Source organism: Macrotis lagotis, chromosome 1, assembly GCF_037893015.1.
Source record: "Macrotis lagotis isolate mMagLag1 chromosome 1, bilby.v1.9.chrom.fasta, whole genome shotgun sequence".
NCBI lineage: Eukaryota > Metazoa > Chordata > Mammalia > Peramelemorphia > Peramelidae > Macrotis > Macrotis lagotis.
The window spans coordinates 237,745,893-237,771,767 of record NC_133658.1 but is presented as its reverse complement, the minus strand read 5'-3'; the positions used below and the strand labels follow the sequence as shown (position 1 = coordinate 237,771,767).

The following is a 25,875-nucleotide window of genomic DNA, read 5'->3' as shown; positions in this document are numbered from 1 at the left end:
CCACCCACCCCCACCAACAGGAAGTCATGTCCCTAAAATTTTTGGCACTTTCTCTATATTGCCTTGTATCAATATGTAGTTTGTCTTATTCTGCCCATCCTTTATTAGTTTATGAATTCCTCAAAAATAGTTTTTTTGTTTTGTGTTTCTTGGATTATCCACAGAGCTTCGAATGTGGTAAATAGAAATTTTTTTGAATCAAATTATATACCTAAAATGAAAACCTTTGAAAGGAGTGAGAAAATAATTAGTTTGGTTTTTATAGACTATCCCCATGGAAGAACATTAGATTCTTGTGTTTTCATGCTTTTTTGGTATTAAGTTTTGAGGTCCTCCTGACTCCAGGGCTATTGCTGTATCCACTGTGCCACCTAGCTGCCCCAGTATTAACTTTTCAAAGTGCATCCCTCTTTCTTGGTGCACTCACGGAGCAGCCTGCACTGTACCTGTGTAGAGACAAGGTTGGTGAAGTAGACTATACAGATAGCTTATGAGCAAAAGTGTATTCATTGTACCCTCTGCATCTAGTTTTTACCTTGTTAGGACATTTTAATATTCTGGGTAATGATTACTTCTCTGCATTATAATAAGGGGGTTCCCATCATAATTTTGGGCCTGCTACTTAATCTCATGGTTTGATAGCATTTGAGTTTTTTAATTTTTTTTTTATATTTTTAGATACTGCAAAAAGCCTTTGACTTCAAATTGCACTATTCAGATTGCAACATCTGGGAAAGAAAAAGAATCAACACCAACACCTATTCCAATTCTAGCAGCAGCTTTTTGTTCAGACAAGCAATCTTTGCTACTTGTGTATGGCAGTCATTTGCAGCCATCTATTGAAAGAGTGGTAGGTGGATAACTAAGTGCTTCTTTTGAATAACTAATATAAAATTCTGTATTTAAGGCTGAAGAAGATTTTGGTGTGATATTTTGGACTGTTATTTACCTACATATAAAAATAGATGTAATAAGATGCATGTGATTTTTTTGAGAGGCAAACATTTCTTTATATATATAATTTCTTTATATATAATATATAATTTTATATAATTGAACTCCTTAGCATTAAGGGTGTTGTTCATAATTTTTAAAGATCAGAATACAAATTGCTTTTTTTTTTTTAAGCTATATTCCATTTTCTAATATGTGTACATTTTGTGCATGTATTTCTACATTGGCATGTATGTTTAAATTTTTGTGGTTGATTGAGTATGGTATCTGAAATTAATTTATTTACTTTATATCTGTTCCAGTCTTTGAATTCTAAAGAACCCCATATGTGTCTGATAAGAGATGTCAATTGTTGGACTCCAAAAATAGGAATAGCTGTAACAAAGGTGAGTTTTGATAATAGCTTTAATGAATCAGTTTGTCATAAATATTAGATTTTTATTATATGTTGGATATGCACAAATTTTAGGAGTGAAACCATCCTGATTTCATTTGGTTGATATCACCCCAAATTTACAGGAGAGAGTTTACTCTATAGGGTGCCTTTTCCCAGCCACAATAGACCCTGGAGATTCCCAACTTCTGTTTATTTTTTTACCCAAAGTCACACAGCTAGGTAATTATTAAGTGTCCAAACCTGTATTTGAACTCAGGTCCTTCTTGCTCTTGGGCTGGTGCTACTATTCTTATGCAGCTTCCCCACAGATCCCATTTCCTTCCTCCTTACCTTCCTGCTTTTAAACCTCATATCTTCTATTGAAAACAACAACCATATATTTCTGGACTCCTGGGTTTATAACTTTAATATTATCTTAGACCACAACTTTTCCTTCCCCTACTATATCTAGTCACTTTCCATGTTGTGCTATTTCTACCTTCTCAGTGTCTCTGAAACTTGATCTCTTCTTGCCAGTCACATTAGTTCGGGTCGTCATCATCTCTCATTTTGATTATTTCAGTGGCCAACTAACTGGTCTCCTGCTTCAAGTCTTTCCCTACTCCATCCACTTTATCTTGCACACTATGTCTGTTTCTAAGTGCAGGTCTGTCTATGTGATTCCCCTCCTTAAACAACTCCAGTGGTTTCCAGTTAACTCTAAGATAAATTTCTAACCCTGTCATTTAGCATTTAACATTTAAAGTATTTCAGCATCCGGTCTCCCCCTATCTTATTGCTCTTCAGTGCCATAGCCTGGGTCTTTCTGTCTGCCTTACACAATGCTCTTCATCTCAGTTTGGACTCCCCAAGAATTCTCAGTACTTAGCCCAAACACCCCTGACACACACATCCTTTCCTGACCTAATTCAGGTATTTCTCCTTCTGACTACTTTGTGTTCATTTGTATTTGTTCTTAATATCATTTTTGTCTTCTCTGTTAGTGTACAAAATCCTTCCCAGCAGGCGGTCTTTCTTTTATGTCCTACATGACCTCCTACAGTGGCATAGAACATGTGGGCTACTTGTTGGATGACTGCTGTTTGCTCCTCCCTGCAGTATATAATCTGTGCTTTTGCCATTCAGTTCAGCATCTCAGTTTTTATTCCAGTAGCTACTCATCTCAAACTTTAGCAAACCTGGAAACGCAATTGAACCTAAGATTTGTATTCAAACTGCCTATTTTTATTCTACTGATCAAAAGGCAATTTGAGATTTACATCTTCTGTAATGTTAATTACTTCAGCATATACTTTGAAATGCTCTTCATTTTCATGAACTTGGATGATTTTAGGTTTTGTGCCTGTGGTTGAGGGAGAATTTAATTTATGCTTTACTAGCATTATTAAAAATAACCTCAATATTTTAATATTTAATAGCTGTGTCCCTGGGAAAGTCAGTTGACATTATGGCCCCTCATCACCAGCACCCAAAAAAGATATTATGTATAATTAGATTATATTAGAGTTAAAGTGACTTCGTTCTATGAGATGAGTATAACTGAATAAAGAAATGTTGAAAGTATATCTGAGAGTACTCAAATCTTTGAGAAAAGATGATCTATACAGATGATCTATAAAAAGGGTATTGTCCAATGAATTATGGCATGTGGAATTTAGAGTTACCATAGATTTTAATTTGAAAGAGGCAAAGAGAACATGGCATTCTGTTTCTGGTTAAAACTCATTAATAAAACTGGTCTTTTCAAAATCAGTTTGGTATACTTCAAAACAAAAAAACATAAAAGCTGGGAATTGCTGTGATGACCTCCATTGGGTTTCGCTTATGACTGACTTTCAGAGGTGATGCTTTTTTCTCTTGGCTGTCTGAGCAATCCTGGCATATATCACTTAGGTAACTTTGGTGAAGTAATCAGCTATGTCTTTAAATGGTAAGTTTTGCAAAGGACCGAGTTAGTGTGCTTTTCCTCTTAAGATAATGAAGCTACTTGAAGCTTCTTTTTAAACTACATAAGTAAATTAGAATTGATTTTGATAAATATGTAATTTTATAGTTTAGAAACTTTTGTTTGTAGGCAATTTAATTAAAATATACATATTTCTCCAGTAAAATTTTCATATTAAATCAAGATTAGATTTTTTAAAAATTTGTTAGTTTAGAAAAATTTATGTCTTGTTTAAAACATGTTTTTAGAGAAAAATTAATACACGTTGAATTTCAAATATCAGACATTTGTGCTGTCTCACCATTTTGTGATGTCTCTTACCATTATTACAGATTAATCTTGTCTTGGAGTGAGTAATTTTGAGTTGCATAGGTTTCCCCCACACACACTTTTCTAAATACTATTTCCAATTCTATAGGTTAGAACACCAGTGGTGAACTCAGAGGCCAAAGTTTTAGGTCCTGGGATTCCTGGGCATCATGCAGCCATCAAACCTACATTGGAGACAGAGAAAACAGAAAGCAAAAGGAGATTAAAAGAGAATGAGGTAAATGAAGTCAGGTTATTAAATGGGATGGGTCATTCAACTGATTCTTTAATTTTAAATGACAGATTTTGGAGCATCTAATTATCAGTCATTGCTTAGGTTGTCATTGAAACCTTCAGAGGGATTTGACAGCACCTTTTCTATCACATACTATGTCTAATTTGGATTAGATCTGTTTTTTGACTGTTTGTTTTTCCATAAAAACAGATAGAGGATAGTATACAAGTCTTAAATCCTTTAGAAGTTTGCTGGCTTTGTGCAGCAATTTTATTTTCCTTTACTATGTTTTGAAGGGTAGTGCTAAAAAAGGAAGAAAATGCCCTTGCCAGTTTGGAGTTAGAAATAGAAATTTTGAGTTGTTTTCTTAACACACCACCTAGAAAGGAGCATGCATGTATAATCATTGTGGGAATATTTCATATTTCTGAATTAAATAAAAGCCAGTACTTGCTGTGATGATTTCAGTCTGGTTTCGCTTTTTGCTGAGATCCAGTGATGCCTTTCTCTTGGCTGTCTGAGCATATCTGGCATTTAATCACAGGACCATAGATTAAGAGCCTAAAAGAATAGCCTTCTGATGTTGTAGAATATCAGTACACAGTCACAGAGAAGTTAAACTGATTGGACAGGTTCACAGAGCTAGTACCTATTAGGGAATTGAACTCAGGCCTGACACTTCATGATATAAGATTAAGTTCATATTGTGTGCTGTCTCATAGTTAGAACTAAGGATCCAGAGAGGATGAAGATAAGATGATTTCTTAACTGAGTAATCGGGAAAACAGGATTTTATAGTAGAAGTAGGAATTTTAAAGCTGTATCATGAAGAATGTGTAGCATTTCAAAACATATAACTTCAGATAGTAGATACATACAGCATTTGCAACATACATGCATACCATATACATATATATATGTTAGTAGTCAGTTCACTTGGATATCTGTTTGGTTCAAGAAACTTCTGTGGGCATGTGAAATACATGAAGTAAAGTGTATTGACATAGAGAACTTTGTTCCTACAGTGACTTCAGATTGCTGGATATCTGGCTAAGGAGTTTATATTTTTCACTGCCTAGATTTTAAAAGTGTTGAATAGACTAATGACTGGTCTAATCAGATCTACTAATAAGGGAGATTAGTTGGCAGAGAATTGGGGTTGGAATCTAGTTATTGTTAACAAGTTAATGTCATGTCAGGCAGGTGATAATGGAGTGTGAGAAGAATGGAGGGCAGGGAATGAGTTGATGAATGAGTTAGAGTTACTATCAACTTAAGAAACTGACTGGATGAAGGACAAATCACAGGCTTTATTTTTTCAGTTCATAAATATAATCTTTGGAGAGTGTAACTAGTAGTGTTTCATCTGAAAAAAGCACATTGAGTCCTCCTTCCTTGCATTCCGGGATCATTGTTCTCCTCTGACAAGAAAATGTATATTATGAGTGTAATTTTTATACTGTTCACTATCCCTTTAATGAAGAAAACATTATATTTTAGTGTATGACTTCATATACACATTAATAATGGAAGTAAAATGTGTTTTAACCACAGTGTTTTTATTCATTCAGCAAGTTAGCATTGAAGAACGGTTGGGAGCAATGGACATAGATAACATAAAAGGAAAAAAAAAGGGGGACCTGAAGGCGGACAGCTACCCTGTTCTTCTAGTTCAGGGCCTGGAAAGCAACGACTGTTATATGCTAAATGTAAGTGGTACTTGTTGGTTTTGCATAGTTCTAAAATGGCACTGCAGTTTCTAGTGAGTCATAAGAACTTTGGGGGGGGGGGTCACATTCTCTAGTTCTAAGATATATTTTTGTTGGGACTAGCTAGTGTATGTGATTTGATATATGTACATTGTGTCTGCACTCAAACATGTTTTAATAGATTAGATTGTGTAATTCTTCCAATAATTTAGCCAGTAATTTAGCTCATAATCCATGCTTCATCCATATCTTTCATAGAGGAGCTACTACTTGGTATTGTAATGCTTTTATGGTCTAGTGTTATGGTGGAGGAGTGGGATGTCATGTCCAGGTGTCCATTAGTTACCTTGTCTGGAAGGTCCTTGTCTGTGCTATGTGATCAGAGATAGAAAAAGTATGTTTATCAAGCATAATATATGCTTGACAATATGTGCTTTTAGCATTGTGTTGGGTAATATTTGGAATGATGGAAAGTGCCATAAAATTGCCTACATGTTACCGGTTTACATTTTCTACTAAGTTTCCTGGCCCAGGACCTTACCTTGCTCCCCCACTAACCAGGGTTGTGTTCTCAGTGACCGTTTCTCCTTTTTTTTTTTTTTTTTTTTTTTTGCAGGGCAAATGGGGTTAAGTGGCTTGCCCAAGGCCACACAGCTAGGTAATTATTAAGTGTCTGAGGCCTGATTTGAACTCAGGTACTCCTGACTCCAGAGCCAGTGCTTTATCCACTGCTCTACCTAGCTGCCCCTATCTCCTTCATTTTCAAAGAAAATCTTGGCATCAGGAGAGGTGATGCCATGACAAAGAGGGTTCTGTGCTAAGGCACCAGTCTCACTTCCTCCAGACCCATCTAGGTCCAGTGGTCAGGTGTGGATCAGGACAACTGGAGATGGCTCTAAATGTGAGGCAATCAGGGTATAATGACTTGCCCAAGGTCACACAGCTAGTGTCAAGTATCTGAGGCTGGACATGAGCTCCTGTCCTCCTGACTCCAAGATCAGTGTTCTATCCACTGCGCCACTTAGCTGCTCCTTTAAACAGACTGACTGAATGTGTTGCCCATGTAGTTACGTGATTTTATCTCGTTTTTTTTCTATGTGGATTGTTTAGCTAGTCATTTAAAAGGCATTGTGGATCTCATTAAAGCAGAGAATAATTTTGGGAAGGACACATTTTTCTTTTTTGAGTCCTGTTGAACAAAATTTGTGCTGTATCTATTTTGAGGTTTTATTGATGTCTTGTCAGATATTTTCACATAGATCTCTAACCAGTACAGCAACTGTACCCAAATGCAAATCAATTTTCTATTGTTGCATTATGTAATCTCAGAATCTTGACACTAGAAACATGCTGTGATACAATCTTTTTTTGCTCATCAAATGTGTTTTATGATCAATAGTGAGCACATTTGTCCCTTCCATAATGTATACTCTTCATTCAGTTATGTTACTGTTACTACTATCAAACAGTGGATGCTTGACTTTACCCTTGTGATAACATCAAAAATATTCTTTTTGTACATGTAGGCTTTGAACTCAGGTCCTTTGACTCCCAAGTCTAATGCTCTTGTCACCACATGATATGTACTTTCATTTTATAGAGGAATCTGTTAGGGTCCAGACAGATGGAATAACTGGAAGCTCCACATTATCAGTGCTTTTGTCTTTGTACTACATTTACACTCTGGGATGAAAAATATTTCATGGTCAGGATACAGTGGCATAACTACTTCCCAAGTAGAGAGATCCTTAAGGGGGTGCAATTATATAACGTTTCTAGTTTCAATGTGCAATAATGTTTTTAACTTCTAGTGACTTAGACCTTTTATTCTATTTGTCATTTAACTGAATTTTCAGAGTTTACTACTGTCATGTGTTATCTTTTTCTCAGGAAATTGAATGATATTAAATAAAATTTTAGTTTTTAAATTATTTTTAATATTTTTCAAATAATTTTTTTAAATATAAGTTGAACTTGTATGCAGTTATGTAATGAGGCTTAGATCTATCATAAAAATTCTTATAGTCACAGTTTTTTTTAACCAGTTAGCTAGAGATCTCACAAGACATACTGAGAAGAGCACTGCCCTCATCAGAAGTTGTGAATTCTCAAGTCTCACTGTAACTTTAACCTCCTGAGTCTCATTATCTTCATCTGTAAAATGAGAGAGTTAGACTAAATGTCCTCATTGAATGGACCAATCTGTAAGCATTTATTAAGTACCTTCTATGTTCCATGCCCTGTGCTAAGCACTGGGGATACTAAAAGAAATATCTATCCTCAAGGAGCTCAGTGTAATAGTGCAGTTTTAGCAGGTACTCTTAACAATAGTACTATCTGTTAGTTACTATTAATTCCAAAGCCTGAAGCCACTGTAAGCTCTGGACTAATATCTTTGTCTTCTCTCTAGCCTCTCCCCCCCCCCCCCAACCTTTATATACTTTCTGAGCTCCGGATTTATGTTATTCAATTAAAATTCTCCACTATTTACAAGTTAATTTAAAAAAAGGATTTGATTCAGAGTGGAAGCAATGTCAAATGGTACTATTATTAAGAGTACTTGCTAAAACTGGCATTTAGTGCAAGCAACTGTGTCTAAAGTGAGTAATCTACAGTATAAATTGGAAATAAGTAACAGAAGAGCATCTGGGAAAGGATTCCTGTAAAAGTATTTAGTTGGAACATAAAAGCAAGGGAGGGAGGTCTGCAGAGTTGAAGAGGGAGGGCATCCCAGGCTTGGGAAGACAGCCAGAGAATCCCTAAAACCAAGAGATGATTGTGTCTAGTTCATTGAATAGCCAGCAGGCCAGGTCCACTGTATCAAAGAGGATATATTATATATTCAGGAGTGAGGTGTAAGGAGACTAGAAAGTTTGCTATAGTATGAAGGGCTTTGAATGCTAGAGAGAACTTTTTTGATTTGATCCTGGATGTAATCAGGAGCCACTGGAGATTACTGAATAGATCTTTGAACCATTGATCCTGTGAGATGTTGTGGAAGCAGTAAATTGAGCCTCAAGAAGATTAAAGTGACTTTGCCTAAGGTCACATACCTGGGGCCAGCCTGTCCAAGAAAACTAAAAATATTATATTAAGGAACTGCATCTCCTTGAGAAATCTCTCTTATGTGAAACATAGCTACAACTGTATCCTGACTATAATATACTTTTCATTCCACATTTTGTGGATGCAGTAGAAAGACAAAAGCACTGATAATGTGGAGCGTTGAGTTATCCCACCTGCCTGTACCCTAATAGATTCCTCTATAACATGAAAACTCACAGTTCATGTGGCTTTCTCATTTTCGATAGGTCACCGAAAGAAAGAAAACCATGAGATAGGGGAAAAAACAAAAGTTTTTGAAAATTGAAGATAGGGACGGCTAGGTGGCGTAGTGGATAAAGCACCGGCCTTGGAGTCAGGAGTACCTGGGTTCAAATCCGGTCTCAGACACTTGATAAATGCCTAGCTGTGTGGCCTTGGGCAAGCCACTTAACCCCATTTGCCTTGCAAAAACCTTAAAAAAAATTGAAGATAATATACATCAGATTCTGTAGTTTTATTTTTATTTTATTTTTTCCCCTTTTGGATGTGGATGGCATTGTCCATCTACGGGTCTCTGAGGGTTGGCCTTTTTCTCTGAATTGCCGAGAGGAGCTTCATGCTTCATATTCAACTCACAATAATGTTTTTGATGTGTTCTCTTGGTTGTGCTTCCTTCCCTTAGCATCAGTTCCTGTAATTCATTCCATTTATGGTTTCTTATAGAACAAAAGAATTATGCAGTCAGAAAGAATGCCACTAAACTTTAGAAAGAAAACCTTTAAAGAATCCTTAACCGCAAAAATGTTTATAGAAATTCTTTTTGTAGTGGCAAAAACCTGGAAATTGAAGGGATGTCTATCAATGTGAGGAATGGCTGAACAAGCTATTGTATATGAATGTTATGGAATTCTATTGTTCTTGCCTTTGTCTTGTTTATATTACTGGGTAATTTTCTATTCTTTACTTTCAGAAAGTACTTCAAACAAGAAAGGATACCTTAATAAGAAACACAGTATTAAGGATTCCTGTATATGCTGTTATTCCTTTATTGAATGAGGTAAGATGGGGGTGTTGCTACAATTCTTGGACCATTTTGAGTAGTTCAAATAAACCAAGGCAGTTGTGATTTGCACAGTATGTGGCAGGGCTTTGAATTCTGTGCTCAGAATTCAAACTAAGTATGAACTTTACTCTGCTGGGCTACTTGGTCTAAGATGTAAAATGTACCTTGTGCACATTTGGTTACTTTATTAGCAAAAATGTTATCTTTGAAACTTGCTAGACAATAAGACCACTTAAAGTATCATCCTAAGTGGATAACCCCCTTGTAGTACAGACTTTAATTGAAAAGAAACTGTTTTGACATTGCTTCCTTCCTCTCTGAATCAAATCCTTTTTTTTTTAAACTTGAACATAGTTGAGAATTTTATATAACAAAAATCCAGAGCTCCAGAAAGTATATAAAGGTTTGCTTGGGTGGGGAGCAAGCTAGAGAGAAGGTAAAGATATTAGTCCAAAGCTTACAGTGGCTTCAGGCTTTGGAATTAATAGTAATTAGCGGATAGTCCTATTGTTAGAAAGAGTACTTGCTAAAACTAGCGTTTTCAGACATAGCTGAAATGGCAGTGTGTTGCTATGGACCATGTATTAAGTGTTGTTGGATTAGTGGAACATTTCTCTTAGAGCTTTGAATATGGTACGTGAAAAAAGTTTTTTTTTTTTTTAAGTTTTACAGTTCCCCCCATTTTACTTCCTCCCCCCCCCAGAAAGCACTTTGTGAGTCTTTACATTGTTTCCATGTTGTACATTGATCCAAATTGAGTGATGAGAGAGAAATCATATCCAGTTTTTTTTTCTAAATTAAAGGGAATAGTCCTTGAACTTTGTTCAAACTCCACAGTTCTTTATCTGGATACAGATGGTATTCTCCATTGCAGACAGCCCAAAATTGTTCCTGATTGTTGCACTGATGGAATGAGCATGTCCATCAAGGTTGATCATCACCCCCATGTTGCTGTTAGGGTGTACAGTGTTTTTCTGGTTCGGCTCATCTCACTCAGCATCAGTTCATGCAAATCAGAGGGAGACTTTTCTAATGGAGACTTGTATATCAAAATTTTATTTTTAGTATGAAAGTGTTTTTATATCGTACTGTAAAAAATTGTCATTATAGAAATTGAATAAAATTTAAAATTTCCTAATGAAATTTTAGAGATGTCATGTATTAAATGTTTTTAATTATTTTTTTATTTCCAGCTTACTAAGAGGTTGCAAGGACATCCAAATAGGTAAGGTGTCTGTTTTATCTTTTTGTTTTTGATACACACATACACACACAAGTAGGAGGTTACTATAGTAATTCATAGCTCAAACTTGAGACTACCCCAGGATATCTTTTATTCACTTAAAAATTTAATTTCATGGGGTTGGCTAGGTGGCGCAGTGGATAGAGCAATGGCCTTGGAGTCAGGAGTACCTGAGTTCAAATCCAGCCTCAGACACTTAATAATTACCTAGCTGTGTGGCCTTGGGCAAGCCACTTAACCCCATTGCCTTGCAAAAAAAAACAAAAAACAAAAAATAAATAAATAAAAATTTGTCACTGAACATTGTACTTTGAAGGAGTATTTGCAGATTGTTATAAACTTGTATAGATTAAGATGACTATCCATAAATCCAGAACAAAAAGAGGAGGAAATATGTCATTAAGAAGGATAAGTGAGGGGCAGCTATGTGGCACAGTGCATACAGCACTGGCCCTGGAGTCAGTACCTGAGTTCAAGTCCAACTTCAGACACTTAATAATTACCTAGTTGTGTGGCCTTGGGCAAGCCACTTAACCCCATTGCCTTGCAAAAAAACCTAAAAAATAAATAAATAAAAATTTAATTTCATGCCTTGTGGCACATTTAGGAGTGTGTTGGGACAGGCTAAGAGAAAATGTAAATGAATCCCTACCCAGAGAGTAGCTCTTAGAGGAATCATGAAATCTTTTCTCTTCCTTTCTGCTGCCTTTGCTGCAGGGATATCAAGAAAAATAAAATCAAGGAGAATTAATTTTCTTCTAATAGAAGCTTGATTTTAAATAATTGTTTAAGGTTAGCTTTGGAGATCACTAAGACTAACCATATTTCATTGGTGTTGGGTATTCCTTCCAATGATGCAGACTCTAATTTATTCCTGTCCTTGAGGGCCTTTCTGAACACTGCACATACAACAGGACAGTAATTAGGCTATCCATATATTTATCATTCATTCTCAGTATGTGACCATTTAACCTTCTATTCTGATCATACATTTCATTGATACTGTGTATGTGTGTGTGTGTGTGTGTGTGTGTGTGTGTGTTTGCTTATTCAGGAGGGCCTATCATACCTATTTCCATTTCCCCCTGAGCAACCTATAATTTGGTTGTAGAATTTGACATTATCTAATTTGCAGTCATAAAGAACGCCTGGAAAAAATATGGATAAGATGAGATTATTTTCCCAGGAGAATCTTGGGGTTTGTAAAAGAGTTGTACATTTGACATGAGCTATCTGGCCTTGTTCATTTCTCCTGAGACAAATCCAGTCCCTCAAATCCCTCTCTAAGGTCATTCAGAATTCTTTAATAGATGCAGTAATAGAGGTAACTTCATTTGACTTTGCTCTGTTTACTGATATCACAGGGGGGCATCTGCCACAGATGTAATGAAGGATGTCCAGCTTGTAGTTAAATTGAAAGAGGGATCCTTGCTGATGATGGCTCCAGAATTCTTGTTTGGAGATGACAGCAATAGTAGTAGTAGCTATTGTTGCATTAGTTGTAGAACTCTGGTGTAGCAGTCATTGAAGGAAGGGGCTAAGGTGCAATGACTAGAGCACTGTGCCTGAGGTCCTGAGTTCAACCCTGACCTCAGGCACTTAACTACCTTTTCTGGCAAGTTACCTTACCTCTGCTACCTTAGTTTACTCAATTGTAAAATGGGAATGATAATAATACCCACTTCCCAGAGTGGTTGTAAGGATCATATGAGTTAGTATTTAATAATTAAGTGTTTAGCCCAATACCTGCCACAGAATAGAACTTAAAAACTGCTTATTCTCTTGTTTAGTAGTACAACATCACAACTCTTAGGCAATCAGGAAGCATTTAATGTTCTTATTTTTTGCCAGAAACTGCTTGATGCTTTAGATACAAAAATCACAAAATCCTTCTATAATCAGTTTCTTTTCCTCATACAGTCTAATGGTGAATTATTATTAATTGCCTCCTGAATGATTTCCCTGTCTGTAGTCTCTCACTTCTCCAAATCATCTTTCACACAGAATGCCAAAATAATCTTTTTTTATGTATAGGTTGTTGGTCCTGTAATACTTATAAGGTAGAATATAGATGTAACCTTAAGATTGACAACGTAGCTGCAACATATCAGCATTATTATTGCCTTCACTTAAGCTTCTAGACAAACTGGACTGCTAACTGTACCATACCCTCCAAACTTCAGATTTAGACTATCCTTTATAGAATATTAAGAGTTTGGCTCATATCCTGCCTGGTGTTACTTTTTCCTCCTTCCCCCATGACCCCAAACAAGGAAAGTATCTTTCTTAACATTTTTTGTAGAAATCTCTTCCGGACCCAACTCATATCTCACCTTGTATCTTCATGTTGCACATTCTATATGAGTTTCTTCTTGAGGCTGAGGTATTGAGAATTTTAATTTTGACCTTCTAGAGTTAGCTCATTGTTCCAAATGTCTTATAAAACATTTAAGTTTTTTGTTGTTGGGGGAAGAAATGCATGATTCACAACATGTCTTCTACATGACTCAGACTCTAACTCGTAATCTCTTAATACTGATGTAAAGAAATGGTTGTTCTATCTACTTATAAAGACACAGAATTTATCGATTTCTTTTTCTTATCCTTAAACCTTTGAAGTAGTTACAGGAATACACAGAATGCACAGACATACATATGTGTGCCTTTCAAGCTTTTGAGACTATCACATCACCATAGCTGTTAACTAATGATAATAATAACGATTTTAAAATGTCCTCTTCCTTTCTTTCAGTTAGTAAAGAGGTTTAAATTTCTTGATAAAACTTGTCAACTGCTTTACATATAATCTTAGTAGATCTTTGCAGCTGCCCTATGAGGTAGTGGTTTTGACCCCCATTTTAAAGATGAGGAAATGAGATAGGTTAAACAACCTGCCCCCATGGTCACCTAACCAGTGACTGTCCAGATACTGTACTCTCTTCACGATGATAATGATGATGGGAAAAGGAATATAATTTCTTCAAATGGATTTGCAGTTTCCAAGGGAAATAATGTTGTACTCCCCTGTGTGGTGGAGGGTATTTCTCAAAATAGAATATTGTGAATGTTGGGGAAAAAACTAGAAGACTTAATGTGACAGTTTACCTTCAGAGAATAGTAATTGTAATTTAATTCCCCTATTTAGCTATTCCCCCCCCCAACAAGGTTAATGACCAAATTATTTTGAATTTTGAGTTTTAAATTGCTGTCTTTTTTTTCCCCCAGTGCTGTGCTTATGGTTCCATGGTTAAAATCCGTATTAACCATACATGCATCTTATCTGTCTACAGTAAGTATCTTCAGTAATAATAACCAAATACTTTATATTATCTTTGGGAGGGAGTCCCCCACCCTTGTTAAAGTTCAATGAAAGGTTTGGTTTAAATATAAGGCCATGATCCTGCCATGTCTCATTATCTACATTAGTTATTAAGAAGCAGTATATAATAATGGTAAAAAAGAGTAGCTCCCAGAAAATGGAAAATGAGCCCAGGGGCTAGGGAAGATGACTGAAGATAGTCTTCTCTGGGCATCTGGATCCTATTCAGAGTATCCTAAAAGCTGTCAAAACAAGTTTGTCCTCAAGATGTGTTTAACAGCAAGACTGACCAAATGTTTATTCTCAAAATTATCTTCTTGACCATTTACTTTTGCCTCAAATTCCTGGAAGGCAGGACAGAGGATTTCATTGCTGGGAAAGACATATACATCAAGCAGAAACAACTACAGAAGTCATTATTGCATGAATGGGGGAGGATAAGAAGGGAGAGAGGTGTTTATATGCTCAAGGAAATAATTTCTGTTTTCCTTTGAATCTGATATTCTGCTCCTAATTAAGTAGGTTAAAAGCAAGTGGAGAGTGTTTGAAGTAGTCGTATTTTTATGTGAGAGTAAAAAACTAGATTTATCCCTTAGTAGAATGTAAAGGAGAGTATAAATCATCTTTTTTTTTTTTTTTGGTGACCATCCACACACACATCCAAAATTGCTAAGTTTCTTTGGGGTGAAGGAAGAACCAAAACACTGTTTATGGAGGAATAGGAATTTTGACCAAATCAAAATGATTTAGTCCCATCTGAAGCTATTTCGTTAAGGGACACAAGAATGTGTTATTAATAATAATAGCTAGCATTTTACTCTGTGTCAGATATTTGCTAATCACTTTACAATTATTATCTCCTGACTTCTACCTGGGAGATAGATGATATTATTATCCCTATTTTATGGACAGGAAATTGAAGCAGAAATTAAGTGACTTGCTCAAAGCCACATAGCTAGTAAGAGTCTGAGGCCAAATTTGAACTCTTCTGACTCAAAGGCCCAGTGCTCTATCCCCTACATTACTTGCCTGCTCCTACATGTAATCATTTTGCTCCTAAAATTGATCTTGTTGATGTTTAAAAGTTTTTGCACTTTTCTTTGTTGTGACCTCAATAAATCAGATTAAACAGAATTTGGGGAAAGTTTGATTTCAACATTAAGAATGTCTAGGGGTAGCTAGGTGGTGCAGTGGATAGAGCACCGGTCTTGGAGACAGAAGTACCTGGGTTCAAATCTGACCTCAGACACTTAATAATTACCTAACCGTGGGGCCTCGGGCAAGCCACTTAACCCCATTGCCTTGAAAAATTAAAGAAAGAATGTCAGTAATGTAATTTTTCTAGTTAATCCCTGTATGACCTTTGCTTTCATTGTTCTATTTTGAGATTTCAAGGGAAAGAAGAATGGGAAAAATTTTTGGAAAAGTTCTCCTTCAGTCTCAGGTCCTTTCTCCCTTCCCCTTCTTGACTGGGGAGTGAGGGAGGTAGAAGGAAACATGGTTTATAGATTATATGGATTATATTTTTAGGCTTTACTATATTTTAACAACTGAATAGTACTCAATTTCACATTCATTAAATAAACTTACATACCCAAACACACACACAGTACTACTACTGCTACTACTACATTAACAAAATATTTTATTATTTGGAAAGTCCTTTTGGCACATTCTCCCACTCTTTGGAATATATCCTTACAGATTATGTCTATTCCATAGATGAGAATATTTTTAAAAATTGTATTCAGCTTTGCTTAAAAAGAAACTGATCCTTTGTCATGTGACAATTTTTTAATCATTTTAAAAAATTATGCATCAGAGTTGAATTTGCTTTATGTGAACTTGAACTCACATCTCCATACCCTTACCCTTAACCTTAATAGTTGATTCTGAATTCATCCCCTTAGAATATACATCTTTCATGGGTAATGACAGCATTTGAAACACACTCAGGATTTGTGTCAGGAAATGTTCCATGTTTGTTGAGTAGTGAACTTGAAGCATACTGTTTAAAATGGGAAAAGAGGACTAAGAAAATGGCCGATGGAATGGATTTTTTTCCCCCCTCCCTATAGAATAGTTCTGTGTCAGAAATGATGTGTGCTCTGTGAGATTCCTTTTTCTTCTGTTTGCTTGACACAAAATGAAATGGAGTGTTACCTTGATCATTTTCCCCTCTAGTTGCCTGACCTGGTACCCCAGCTGGGCATGCTATACCAATTGATGGAGAGCAGAGTCAAAACCTTAAGGAAGCTTTCTCGACTGCATGGAAAACTCATCCTTCTTATTACACAGGTATATATATATCAGTGTTTAATCCATGGTGATTGATTTTGTATATGTAGTATTAGAAGCATGAGAACATATTGATCTAATCCTATAGTGAATCTTTACTTGAATTTAGAGAATAATATTGCCAGGTCAATTTGGAATAAATAGTAGTAAAAGGGTCCTAATCTTAATTTTCAAAAAATGCCCTGTTTGTCAGAATTCACACAGCATTTGATTTTTGTAATTTTCGCTAGCACTGTTATAATTTACCCTAGTTAATATAAATTTTTTGGAGTTGCTTTTAAAAAAACATTTAATTGTCTAGCCTGGTCTGCCAGGAGTTTCCTGAAGCCTATTCATGTTGGGGGTTAGAGGGTGTTTTCTCTGACTGGTGAAAACAAGCAGGCCTTGTCATTTTTATAAAGTTCACCACCAGCTTATTAGCACCAGTAGTTCTCAAAAGCCATCTCTGACTTTGTAGATCTATTGGGGTAGAGGAAGTATGGCTGCATGCTATCAGAAACTTAGGTCATTAAAATTTTGAAAATACATTTAATCCTTTTCCCTACCTTTTGGTGTCAGGTTTTTGTTTTTTCTTTATGGTTAAGGTGGGGGAGCCTGGGTTATGACTGACTTTTCAGTTAATGGTTCATCTTTTAGGTTGCAGCATCTGAAAAAACTCAAGGTGTGCCTCCCCCAGGACAGACAGCCAAACTGGTTTATGAGGAAGGTAAGAAGCAGGAATTCAAATTGGAGTTGTAGTTCTAGATTTCATCTTCAACATAGACATTGAGAAATATCACTTTAATTCTGCTTCTCTTAAGTTCAGCTTTGAAATGGGAAATCTGTATAGGTAATAAATTATGTATAGATCCTTGACTCTTTTGGTGTATCATTTTCAGCAGGTATTGAGATTTTGGCATCAAGAACATTTGCCCCTTGTATCTAATATAAAGGGGGCAGCACATCATAGTGAAGAAAATGACAGCCTTAGAATTAGGTAGACCTGGGCTTTAAGTCCCACCTCTGACACATAGTAGTTGTGCAGTCCTGGGCATGACACTTAACTTCTTAATGCCCTGAGCAATATTCCAAGACTAATCATAAGGAGTGTCTGTCTCTGTCTCTCTCTCTCTCTCCCTCTCCCCCCCCCCCCCCCCACATACACACTCACAGGAGTGGCAAAAAAGCATTCTTTGCCCCCAAGGTGCTCACATTCTTAATAGAGGTGAGCAAAATTTCCTTGTTAGAAATTCTCTATTCCTGTAAAGTTACTGCTCTAATTTTTTTAAATGCTGTTGAAATAAATATTGTTTAAAATATTGTTGCTTGGGTATTGGTTCTATCTGGCAAAGTGAAGTTAGAGCTTAGCTTTTTAGATGTTTTGGGGATTAAGAAAAAATTTTGTTTTATAGAATCTTCTGATGAGGAGTCTGATGATGAAGTAATGGCAGATAAAAATTCTGATGTAAGTAACTTCCTGCTGTCATGTTTTTTTAGCCTTTTTTACAGCTCTATAAAGAGCTTCTGTGAATGTTTCTTATTAATTTATCAGGAGAATTGGGAGGAGGATGAAGAAGAGAAAGAAAGTGAAAAGGAAGAAGATGATGATGATGATGATGATGATGATGATGATGATCAACAAGAAATAGATCAGGACACAGAAAATGGTGAGGAGAAAGAAATGGCTCTTGAAAAAGAAATAAATGGAGATTCTGATTTGGACCCAGAAAATGAAAGTGAAGAAGAATGAAGAAGAAAGGAAAAATAGGCCAATAGAACTATAAACTTTGGCTCTCATTGTTGAATGCTGCCATGTTCTCCTGGAGAGGGTGGTCTGTGTGTTTGACCTCTGTATGGCAGAATGCAGCAGGCCCTCCCACATTTCCAAATTCAGAATGGTGATCTCACCATGCCAGCCCCCTTATCCTTCCCACCTCAAACTTAACTGTGTAAATAAGAATGTTTCTTTCAAATGTTAATAAACTTTACACAGTAAATAGACACATTTTTCTGCAACATACTGACACGATTGTCCTACATATCTTATATTTTTATAATATAATAAAGTCCTGGAATGATTGGTTATATCAAGAATTGAGTTAAATGAAGATGAGGAAATTCTCCCCCAACCCATCCCCCATCAGAACCACAGCCCAACCTGTTCTTTGGAGGGATCCACTTTTACTTCAGGTTGGTATGTGTAATCTGGTTCAGCTGTGACCTTGTCCTGAGTAAACTTGGTAAGAAGTGAGGATCCTGAGCCAAATTTGCCTTTGTGTGTGGTTAAACAGTGCAAAAAATGAAGTTGTAAATGTGATTGCAAGTTTTTAGATTCCTTTAATCTCTAGGAATATTGGCCAAAGTAACCTGAAGACTTGCTCAGGCAGGCTGAAATCACTGGTCATATCCTCCCACTCCTACACACATACACACACACACACACACACACACACCCCACCTCCCAAAAAGCCCTCACAGAAAATATGCTATTTTTTTTAGATATTTAAGTAATTTTTAAAGAATAATAATTATGGTATTCAGACATCAAAATAACTAGTAGCCCATGCCACATGAATGGTTCTCTGTGACTGTAGAACATGGCCAGGGGTCCATTCATGTTCATTCTTAAAGCACACACCAACTGCCTACGCACTTTCTTTGGTTTTCACCTACAGTCACTGCTGAAGTCATGAACTCCAGCTTTCTATTGTCGATTAGATTTTTAGAACAGAGACCAATTTTTTCTTTTGTCTTCAGTTAATAATAATATTGGTGACAATCCTAGCAACAGATTTTTGTTGTAGGTTTGTGTTTTTTTTTAAATCCAAGGCAGATATATTTATGATTTAGTAACTAATTACTTTTTCCTTCTCTATTAACTGAGCTTTGCAAAGTTTGGATACCCCTTCCCTCCCCTTTTTTTTTTTAAGGAAAAAAAATTGGACTCAAGCTTTTTTATGTGTGTATAAATCAATATTTTTATTTTTGTGGCCTGAAAAAAGACTTTTTAGAATTTATCAGTGACTTAGTTGAAAAATTTTGGACCTAGTTTAGGGCATAATAGGAGGATATTCATTATAACATGGTTTCAAACAGGAAGGAAGGGCTGGATTGGTAAGTTGTTGGGGTTTTTTTTTCCTGTGAATATTTAAACCATATTTGTTAGGGACTTTTTTATCTCAGTGGCCAAACAAGAATCTCCTTTTCCTCTGCTAACAGAACTGGAGCCACATTAACACCTTGGGCCAAATAAGTTTGACCTGGCCATGGGCATATTGTATGTACAGTCTATTTGTCTATAAATGGAGCTGTTTATGGCTCCCAAACACCACTCTCTTTGTAAAGTGAATAAATATACATCTTTACTCATTTGCTTGTCTTGTTGTATCTGCTGAAGAGGCAAGGAAAGCATAGCTTCATTGCTTGGTGTTTCATTTTCAGTGGCCTTGATAGAACACTGAATTTAAGGCCTAGCTCTTGTAGACATTGTCATGAAAAAGTATTTCCTTCATCCAATTGCAAGGCCTGATTAGCAAGTGGGTCAGGAAGTCTTTTAAGACTTAAAATCAATGAACCATCACTTGAGTGACCCCACATTCTCAAGCAGGCTTGGATCGATATTAGAGACTTAAGTAATGTTCATATTGGCAGGATTTTGTACAGTAGGTAGTGAAAGGGAATTGGCTGACACTAGACTAACATAACTACTTTGGTTGTGAATAGTATTCCACTTAATAACTTTATCATGGAAGAAATGCTCCAGTTTTAAGAAAATTTGTCAGGTTTGGATATATTTTAGGTACTCTAACAAATTAGGTTATTCTGAAAGAACATATTACAAAATGTTTTACTGACGTTTTCGATAACAGTATTACATCTGAAAATGATTATTAATTGATCTGCATGTGTTTTTTAGGAACACATTGCTAGTAAGTGCCACTCTGCCTTTTATTTTTATGGATAACAGCTGATGTATATTGGTCCCTGATTTAAGGATGACCTGAGGATGGAGGTAGGATAAAAAGTAACACTCTAGCATTGTACTTGCTCAGTTTGAAGATATCAACCATTTGATAGCAGAAATTCTACCTATAATCGTCTTACTTTTTTAATTTATTTTCTAAAGACTGGGGCAGCTAGGTGGCATAGTGGTTAGAACCTGAGTTCAAATAATTTTTTAGTTATTTTTTTGGTTTGCTTTCTGAGCTAATGACTCGCTAATTACCACTGGTTTTGCCATTATCTGTGACTGAGCAAACCACTTCCTATCTCTTGAACCTCAGTTATTCTCATCTACAAAATACATGGAGGCTGATTTGTCCAATGTTCTTTATAAAAGGTTTCATGAGCCTGTCTCTTCAAATAGATCATTGTTGAATGGGACAATTTCAGGTGGTTTAAAGTGTTCCTGTTTAACATGGATTTTATCTGGTGAGAGTTTACCAGTATTTATGGGGAAACCTACGAAGAGGAAAAAGCTCAGTAATTTCCTGATGACTATTTTGACACAAGTGGTTATACCTGGAGAGGGTTGTTTATAATTTTTTTCTTCATTTCCAAAAGATTAATTAAAGATGATGTCATTAAATCACCATCATCTATAAATAATATTTCTTTTCCCTCCCATAACACCGAAGTAGGTGGCATCCTGAATGCTTATTCCCTTCCCTATCTCACATTCTGTTGCCTTACCAGCTATCTGTAGTAGACAATAGAATCAAAGTTCTTTGGTCCAACTTGTAGGGGAAAGTGACCTTGTAATAGGAATAATTCTAGATCAGGGTTTCCCACAATCTACAAAGCAAAACCAAAGATCCATCCTTTAAAATTGGTGGACAAGGTGATTTGTATACCCTAACTCAATATGATCATTATGGATAGTTCCTTTCTCAAATATTGAGCACTTACTGAAATTATCTATGTACATATATAATTTAAGCTAACAAGCAGAGGGATTGGGACTTTGAACAGGCCACATCTTTATAAAATATCACAGTGCTAATCACTGTCCATTTGGCAGTTGGTAAATGTGCCATTTTTAGGAATTGGCAACTGCTAATTACTTTTTAGATAATTTTAGGCCTGAGTTGGAGGAAAATCTAGGCAAATCTTTTATAGTTTGATCAGTGTTATAATGTAAATATTAATGTATTATATAACTTTTTCACACTCTTGATATAACCAAGTGGTATCAGATAATAGGAGAGGCCTCTAATTTGATGCTTAAGGCCTTGACTTTTGACTGAAGGTCCCCTTTCCATTAGGCTGGACAATATGCTGGTATATAATGTGAGATTGAATGTTGTTTTAAGTTCAGTTCAAAATACTGTTGAACTATCAGTACCAGTTTCTAAATTAAGTTCTTTTTTAGCAGATGCCTTTACCATCTTAGAATTGTATATTTTACTTAGACTTCATTTTTTGAGTTTTTAGCCCATGGGGTTATGATTGAAGAAATTCTTGTCTGTTTTTGAAAACCCTGCTATGAGCAGTTATTAGAAACAATTCTTGCTAGGTTGTTAGATTAAGTGAGTTAAACCAAGGGACTAATTTTTAAGATACTGCTCTTCCTGTAATCATTGTGTGAAAGTTGTTTTTAAAACCAGATACCTAATGACAGTCCAAACGATCTGGGTTTACATCTCACCTTCTAACACTTTGTCATCACAGGCAGCTCTACACCTCAATTTCTTCATCTGTTGCATGGCATATTAATGCCTCTTATTATCTACCTCATAGAGTGATTTGGAGGCTCAAATGATGTAATGAACGTAAAACCATTTGCCAACCTTAAAAGTTTTTTATAAATGTTTTATTTTTTATTTTAAAAGTTGCTAAGTTGAGGGGTTGGGTGCCAGGGGTGGGAGTCCAGGGATTGTCTTTCATCAACCAGAAGTTGGTATCAAATAATAGTCTTGTTAAGTTTCAGAAAAGGTGGGAATTCAAGGGGACTTAGAAGTTATCTTGTAAAAGTACTTGACCATGTAAGAATAGTTTGAATGTAAAGTAAATAAAAAGTACTGGATATCCAATTAAGAGTTACAGGCACTGCTAAGTGTAGTTTTCCACAGGGTAGGATTTTTCCAAGACCTCCATTGGGTCCCAGTTTGAAGGATAAAGTCAAACACAAGTTCTTTTTTTATTTTTTTAGGAGCCTGTTCCAACCTTCATTCTGTTACTCTTCTTTGGATGATAGTTCTTTAAAGGAGAGAATGGAAAGTTTGTTTTTATCCTCTTGTGTTGAGGTGACCAATTACTTTGCTATTTTGTACTTTGGACAATTGGCCTTATATATCCTTCTAGGAGAGTCATGGTTCTTTTCTTCTCTCCTTTCCCTTTCCCCTCCTCTTCCTTCTTTCCCTCCTCCCTCTATCTTCCTTCCTTCTTAGCTAGACTGTTCTGCGGATTTTACACATAGGTGTTCATTCAGTACTCTTGGAATTTCTGGATGCTTGTATAATCTCTGAATCCAATGTCATGTGTTCCCATTCAGGTGTTAATGGAGTACAGAAGTAAAAAAGGTCTGGATCTTGAATCAGAGGACCTGGGTTTAATTCCTAACTGTGCCTAACTGCTTCAGTCTAATCTTTCTGATATTTTAGCTGCTTAGCTCTTTGAGGGAAGCTCCTCATATGGTGAAAATGAACTTCAGCGGGGCCTCTAAATCTTTTATGTTATATGTTGTTAAAGCAGCATTTTGGGAGGTGTTTTTTTGTTTTGTTCTGGGAGGGCAGGTGGTTTTTCTTCACTTCTACTTTTTTATTCATGGCTGAATCATACATTGATATTAAAAGCAGCCACTGGGAGTCAGCTCTGCTTTAGTAAAAATCCAGAACTCAAGCAAATTAATCACTGATTTTAGCTCATGAGAAAAAAACGATGATTCCTCAGAATGAATGATCTTTTGGGAGTATCATGCCAACCAGATTTCCTTGGGGTTGTATAGCTGTTGCTTATGCTTTATTGGCCTCTTGGCTGAGGTGTATTTTCAAGCCCTTTATAAAGCTTTACTGGGATCCTCATAAGTGAATTACTTGTGTGATCTAGAAGTTGAGGGATGGAAGAGTGGTCTCTTATGAAGCTTATCACTGGCATTTTTTAAATCTGAGGTACATAAACTTGAATTTTTAAAGTATTTTGATAATTTTGTAACATTAAATTAAATTTATCTTTTTTGTAAAAGATAAAGGGGGAAAAGAAAAAAAAATCACAATTAAGAAAAGTCTTAAAATATATGTGATATACTCAAGAATCTCTTGGTTCTGTGAAGAAATAGGATGGAAATTTTTTTTATTATCTCCTTTTGGGGACCATGTTTGTTGTTTGTAGTTTCATAACATTCACTTTTGATTGATTATTTTCATTGTGTAGTCTTTGTGTATATTGGCTCTTTTGCATTACATCTTGCAAACTTTTGTATTCTCTGGATTCGTTATTTCTTACAGCAGTTACAATCCATTACATTCTGCAGTTTGATTAGTCATCATCCAATTAATAAACATCCATTTTCCAGTTCTTTGCTACTACAAAAAGTACTTCTATAAATATTTTGATGTTCATAAGGGCTTTGTTATCAGTGAATTTTTTGTGGGGTAAAGGACTGAAAAAAAGTGGTAGAGGATGTTGGGGCATGGTGGGTAAGTAAGAAAAGTTCAGAGTAGTAAAAGCAGGAGAGATGAGATTAATGAGCTGACCTCTTTCCTTCATGCCCCCATGCTCTTGTCAGGTGGAGTATAAGTATAAGGTAGAGTCCTAAGGTTTATGATGAAGTTTTTCATGTTGATGTCTCAACATTGGGTACTTATTTGGGAATTTGAATTTCCTTCTAAAGGAAAAATATTTGTTATATTTCATCTACATCCTGAGATGCACTACATATAAGACTATGTAATATATGTAGCAGTGGGATGTAGTGGGAAATACTTGGGAGACCAGAAGGTCTAGATGTGAATCCTAGCCATGTGACCCTGGGCAGATCACTTCACCTCTCTGATCCTGTTTTCTTAACCTGTAAAATGGGAGTGGTGACACCACCCACTTAACTGGGTTGTTATGCAGGTCCTGTAAGATAACTTTCAGGTGCTGTGAAAGTTTAGCTATTATAGTCATTACTATTATTAAGGAAGCATAACTCTTAAGCTTATGCTACAGGCCTTGAATCTAGAGTTGGAGCACATCAAATGAAAAGCTGAGTAAGAACTGAGTTGTCATAGAAAGGGAACTCTTTTTTTTTAAACTTAATAGTATTTAAGATCCATTCCAGGATATCTGATTCTGTTCTTGTCACCTACCAGTACCACATGATTAGTTGTATCTCTTGTTTTCTAGTAAATGTAAAGATCATTTTTAATGGTTCAATGAAATGCTTTTTGTTTTTAATTTTCCTTCATGAGATGTGCTAGTTTTTTTTTAATATAGATGCTGTATAGTTTGAGTGACCTCAGAAAAGGGGTAAGAAAATTATTCACTTTTTGGCAGAGCATTGTATATATAGTTAGATTCAGTTATTTTTGTTGGTTAATTTTGCTGAACTTTCTTCTATTTCGTTTCTTTGTTGCTAAGAATGCTTCATTTGGTATGAGAGGAGAGAGAATATGAAAATGAAGGTAATATAAAGACTAAAAAAAGAAAATATAAGGTAGGGTATCACTATGTAATTTCTCTTCCTTGGCTAGATGACCCAGTAGCTACAGAATTGGGTCAGGTCTGAAAAACTAGCATTCAAATTAGGCCTGACCATGAGCAAATCAGTTGGCTTTTTTTATATATTTGCGAGACAAATGGGGTTAAGTGGCTTGCCCAAGGCTACACGTATAGGTAATTATTGTCTGAGATGGGATTTGAACCCAGGTACTCCTGACTCCAGTTCTGGTGCTTTATCCACTTCCGCCACCTAGCTGCCCCCAGTTACCTTTTTTGCCTCAGTTTCCTTAACTATTAAATGGGGAGAATAATTCCATTTGCCTGATAGGATTTTGTGTAGATCAAAGGAGATAATATCTGTATAACATTTAGTACAATGCTTTGTACTTTGTAGGTGCTTATTAATTGCTTGTTCTTTTCCTTTAGGTTGGATTCAGTACCATTCTTACCTATTGTGGTATTTCTTACTTATTTGTGGGAAGAATTAATAGGTCACCTTTTAAGAAAAACCAAACTTCTTATAGCTCTTTGAAGAAAAAATTCTATATACATATAAACATATCTGTAGGTTATGTGTTTGATTTGATGAGGATTGAGTACCAAAGTTAATCCTATTTTACAGTTAAGAAAACTAAGGATCAGAGAAGTTAAAGTGACTTTGGCCAAGGCCTCTCCTGACTAAGGAAGGTCTGACAAACTCCCTTACAAAAAGGGAAGATTCAGTAGTAGGAAAAAA

The 25,875-nt window shown here is 35.9% G+C and overlaps 1 protein-coding gene and 2 non-coding genes across 4 annotated transcripts in view; all 3 read left to right on the top strand.

Moving 5' to 3' along the window:
• The window catches only part of WDR43 (WD repeat domain 43), a 60,219-nt gene that overhangs the window by 23,191 nt on the left and 11,153 nt on the right, over nt 1–25,875 (top strand). Inside the window, exons 8-18 of one of the 2 annotated variants that reach the window (XM_074209793.1) lie at nt 679–850; nt 1,257–1,340; nt 3,715–3,843; nt 5,412–5,549; nt 9,565–9,651; nt 10,851–10,882; nt 14,126–14,189; nt 16,404–16,517; nt 17,154–17,223; nt 17,909–17,961; nt 18,049–18,163. In XM_074209793.1, coding sequence (XP_074065894.1) covers nt 679–850; nt 1,257–1,340; nt 3,715–3,843; nt 5,412–5,549; nt 9,565–9,651; nt 10,851–10,882; nt 14,126–14,189; nt 16,404–16,517; nt 17,154–17,223; nt 17,909–17,961; nt 18,049–18,163 — 1,058 coding nt within the window. Of the gene's footprint in view, nt 1–678; nt 851–1,256; nt 1,341–3,714; nt 3,844–5,411; nt 5,550–9,564; nt 9,652–10,850; nt 10,883–14,125; nt 14,190–16,403; nt 16,518–17,153; nt 17,224–17,908; nt 17,962–18,048; nt 19,866–25,875 lie in introns of those variants that run through there. The other variant, XM_074209792.1, reaches the window with a different exon arrangement.
• On the top strand, nt 3,145–3,224 carry LOC141510692 (small nucleolar RNA SNORD53/SNORD92). The gene has a single exon (XR_012475117.1). It is a non-coding gene; the product is annotated as a small nucleolar RNA SNORD53/SNORD92 (small nucleolar RNA).
• On the top strand, nt 4,291–4,365 carry LOC141510691 (small nucleolar RNA SNORD53/SNORD92). Its single transcript, XR_012475116.1, has one exon. It is a non-coding gene; the product is annotated as a small nucleolar RNA SNORD53/SNORD92 (small nucleolar RNA).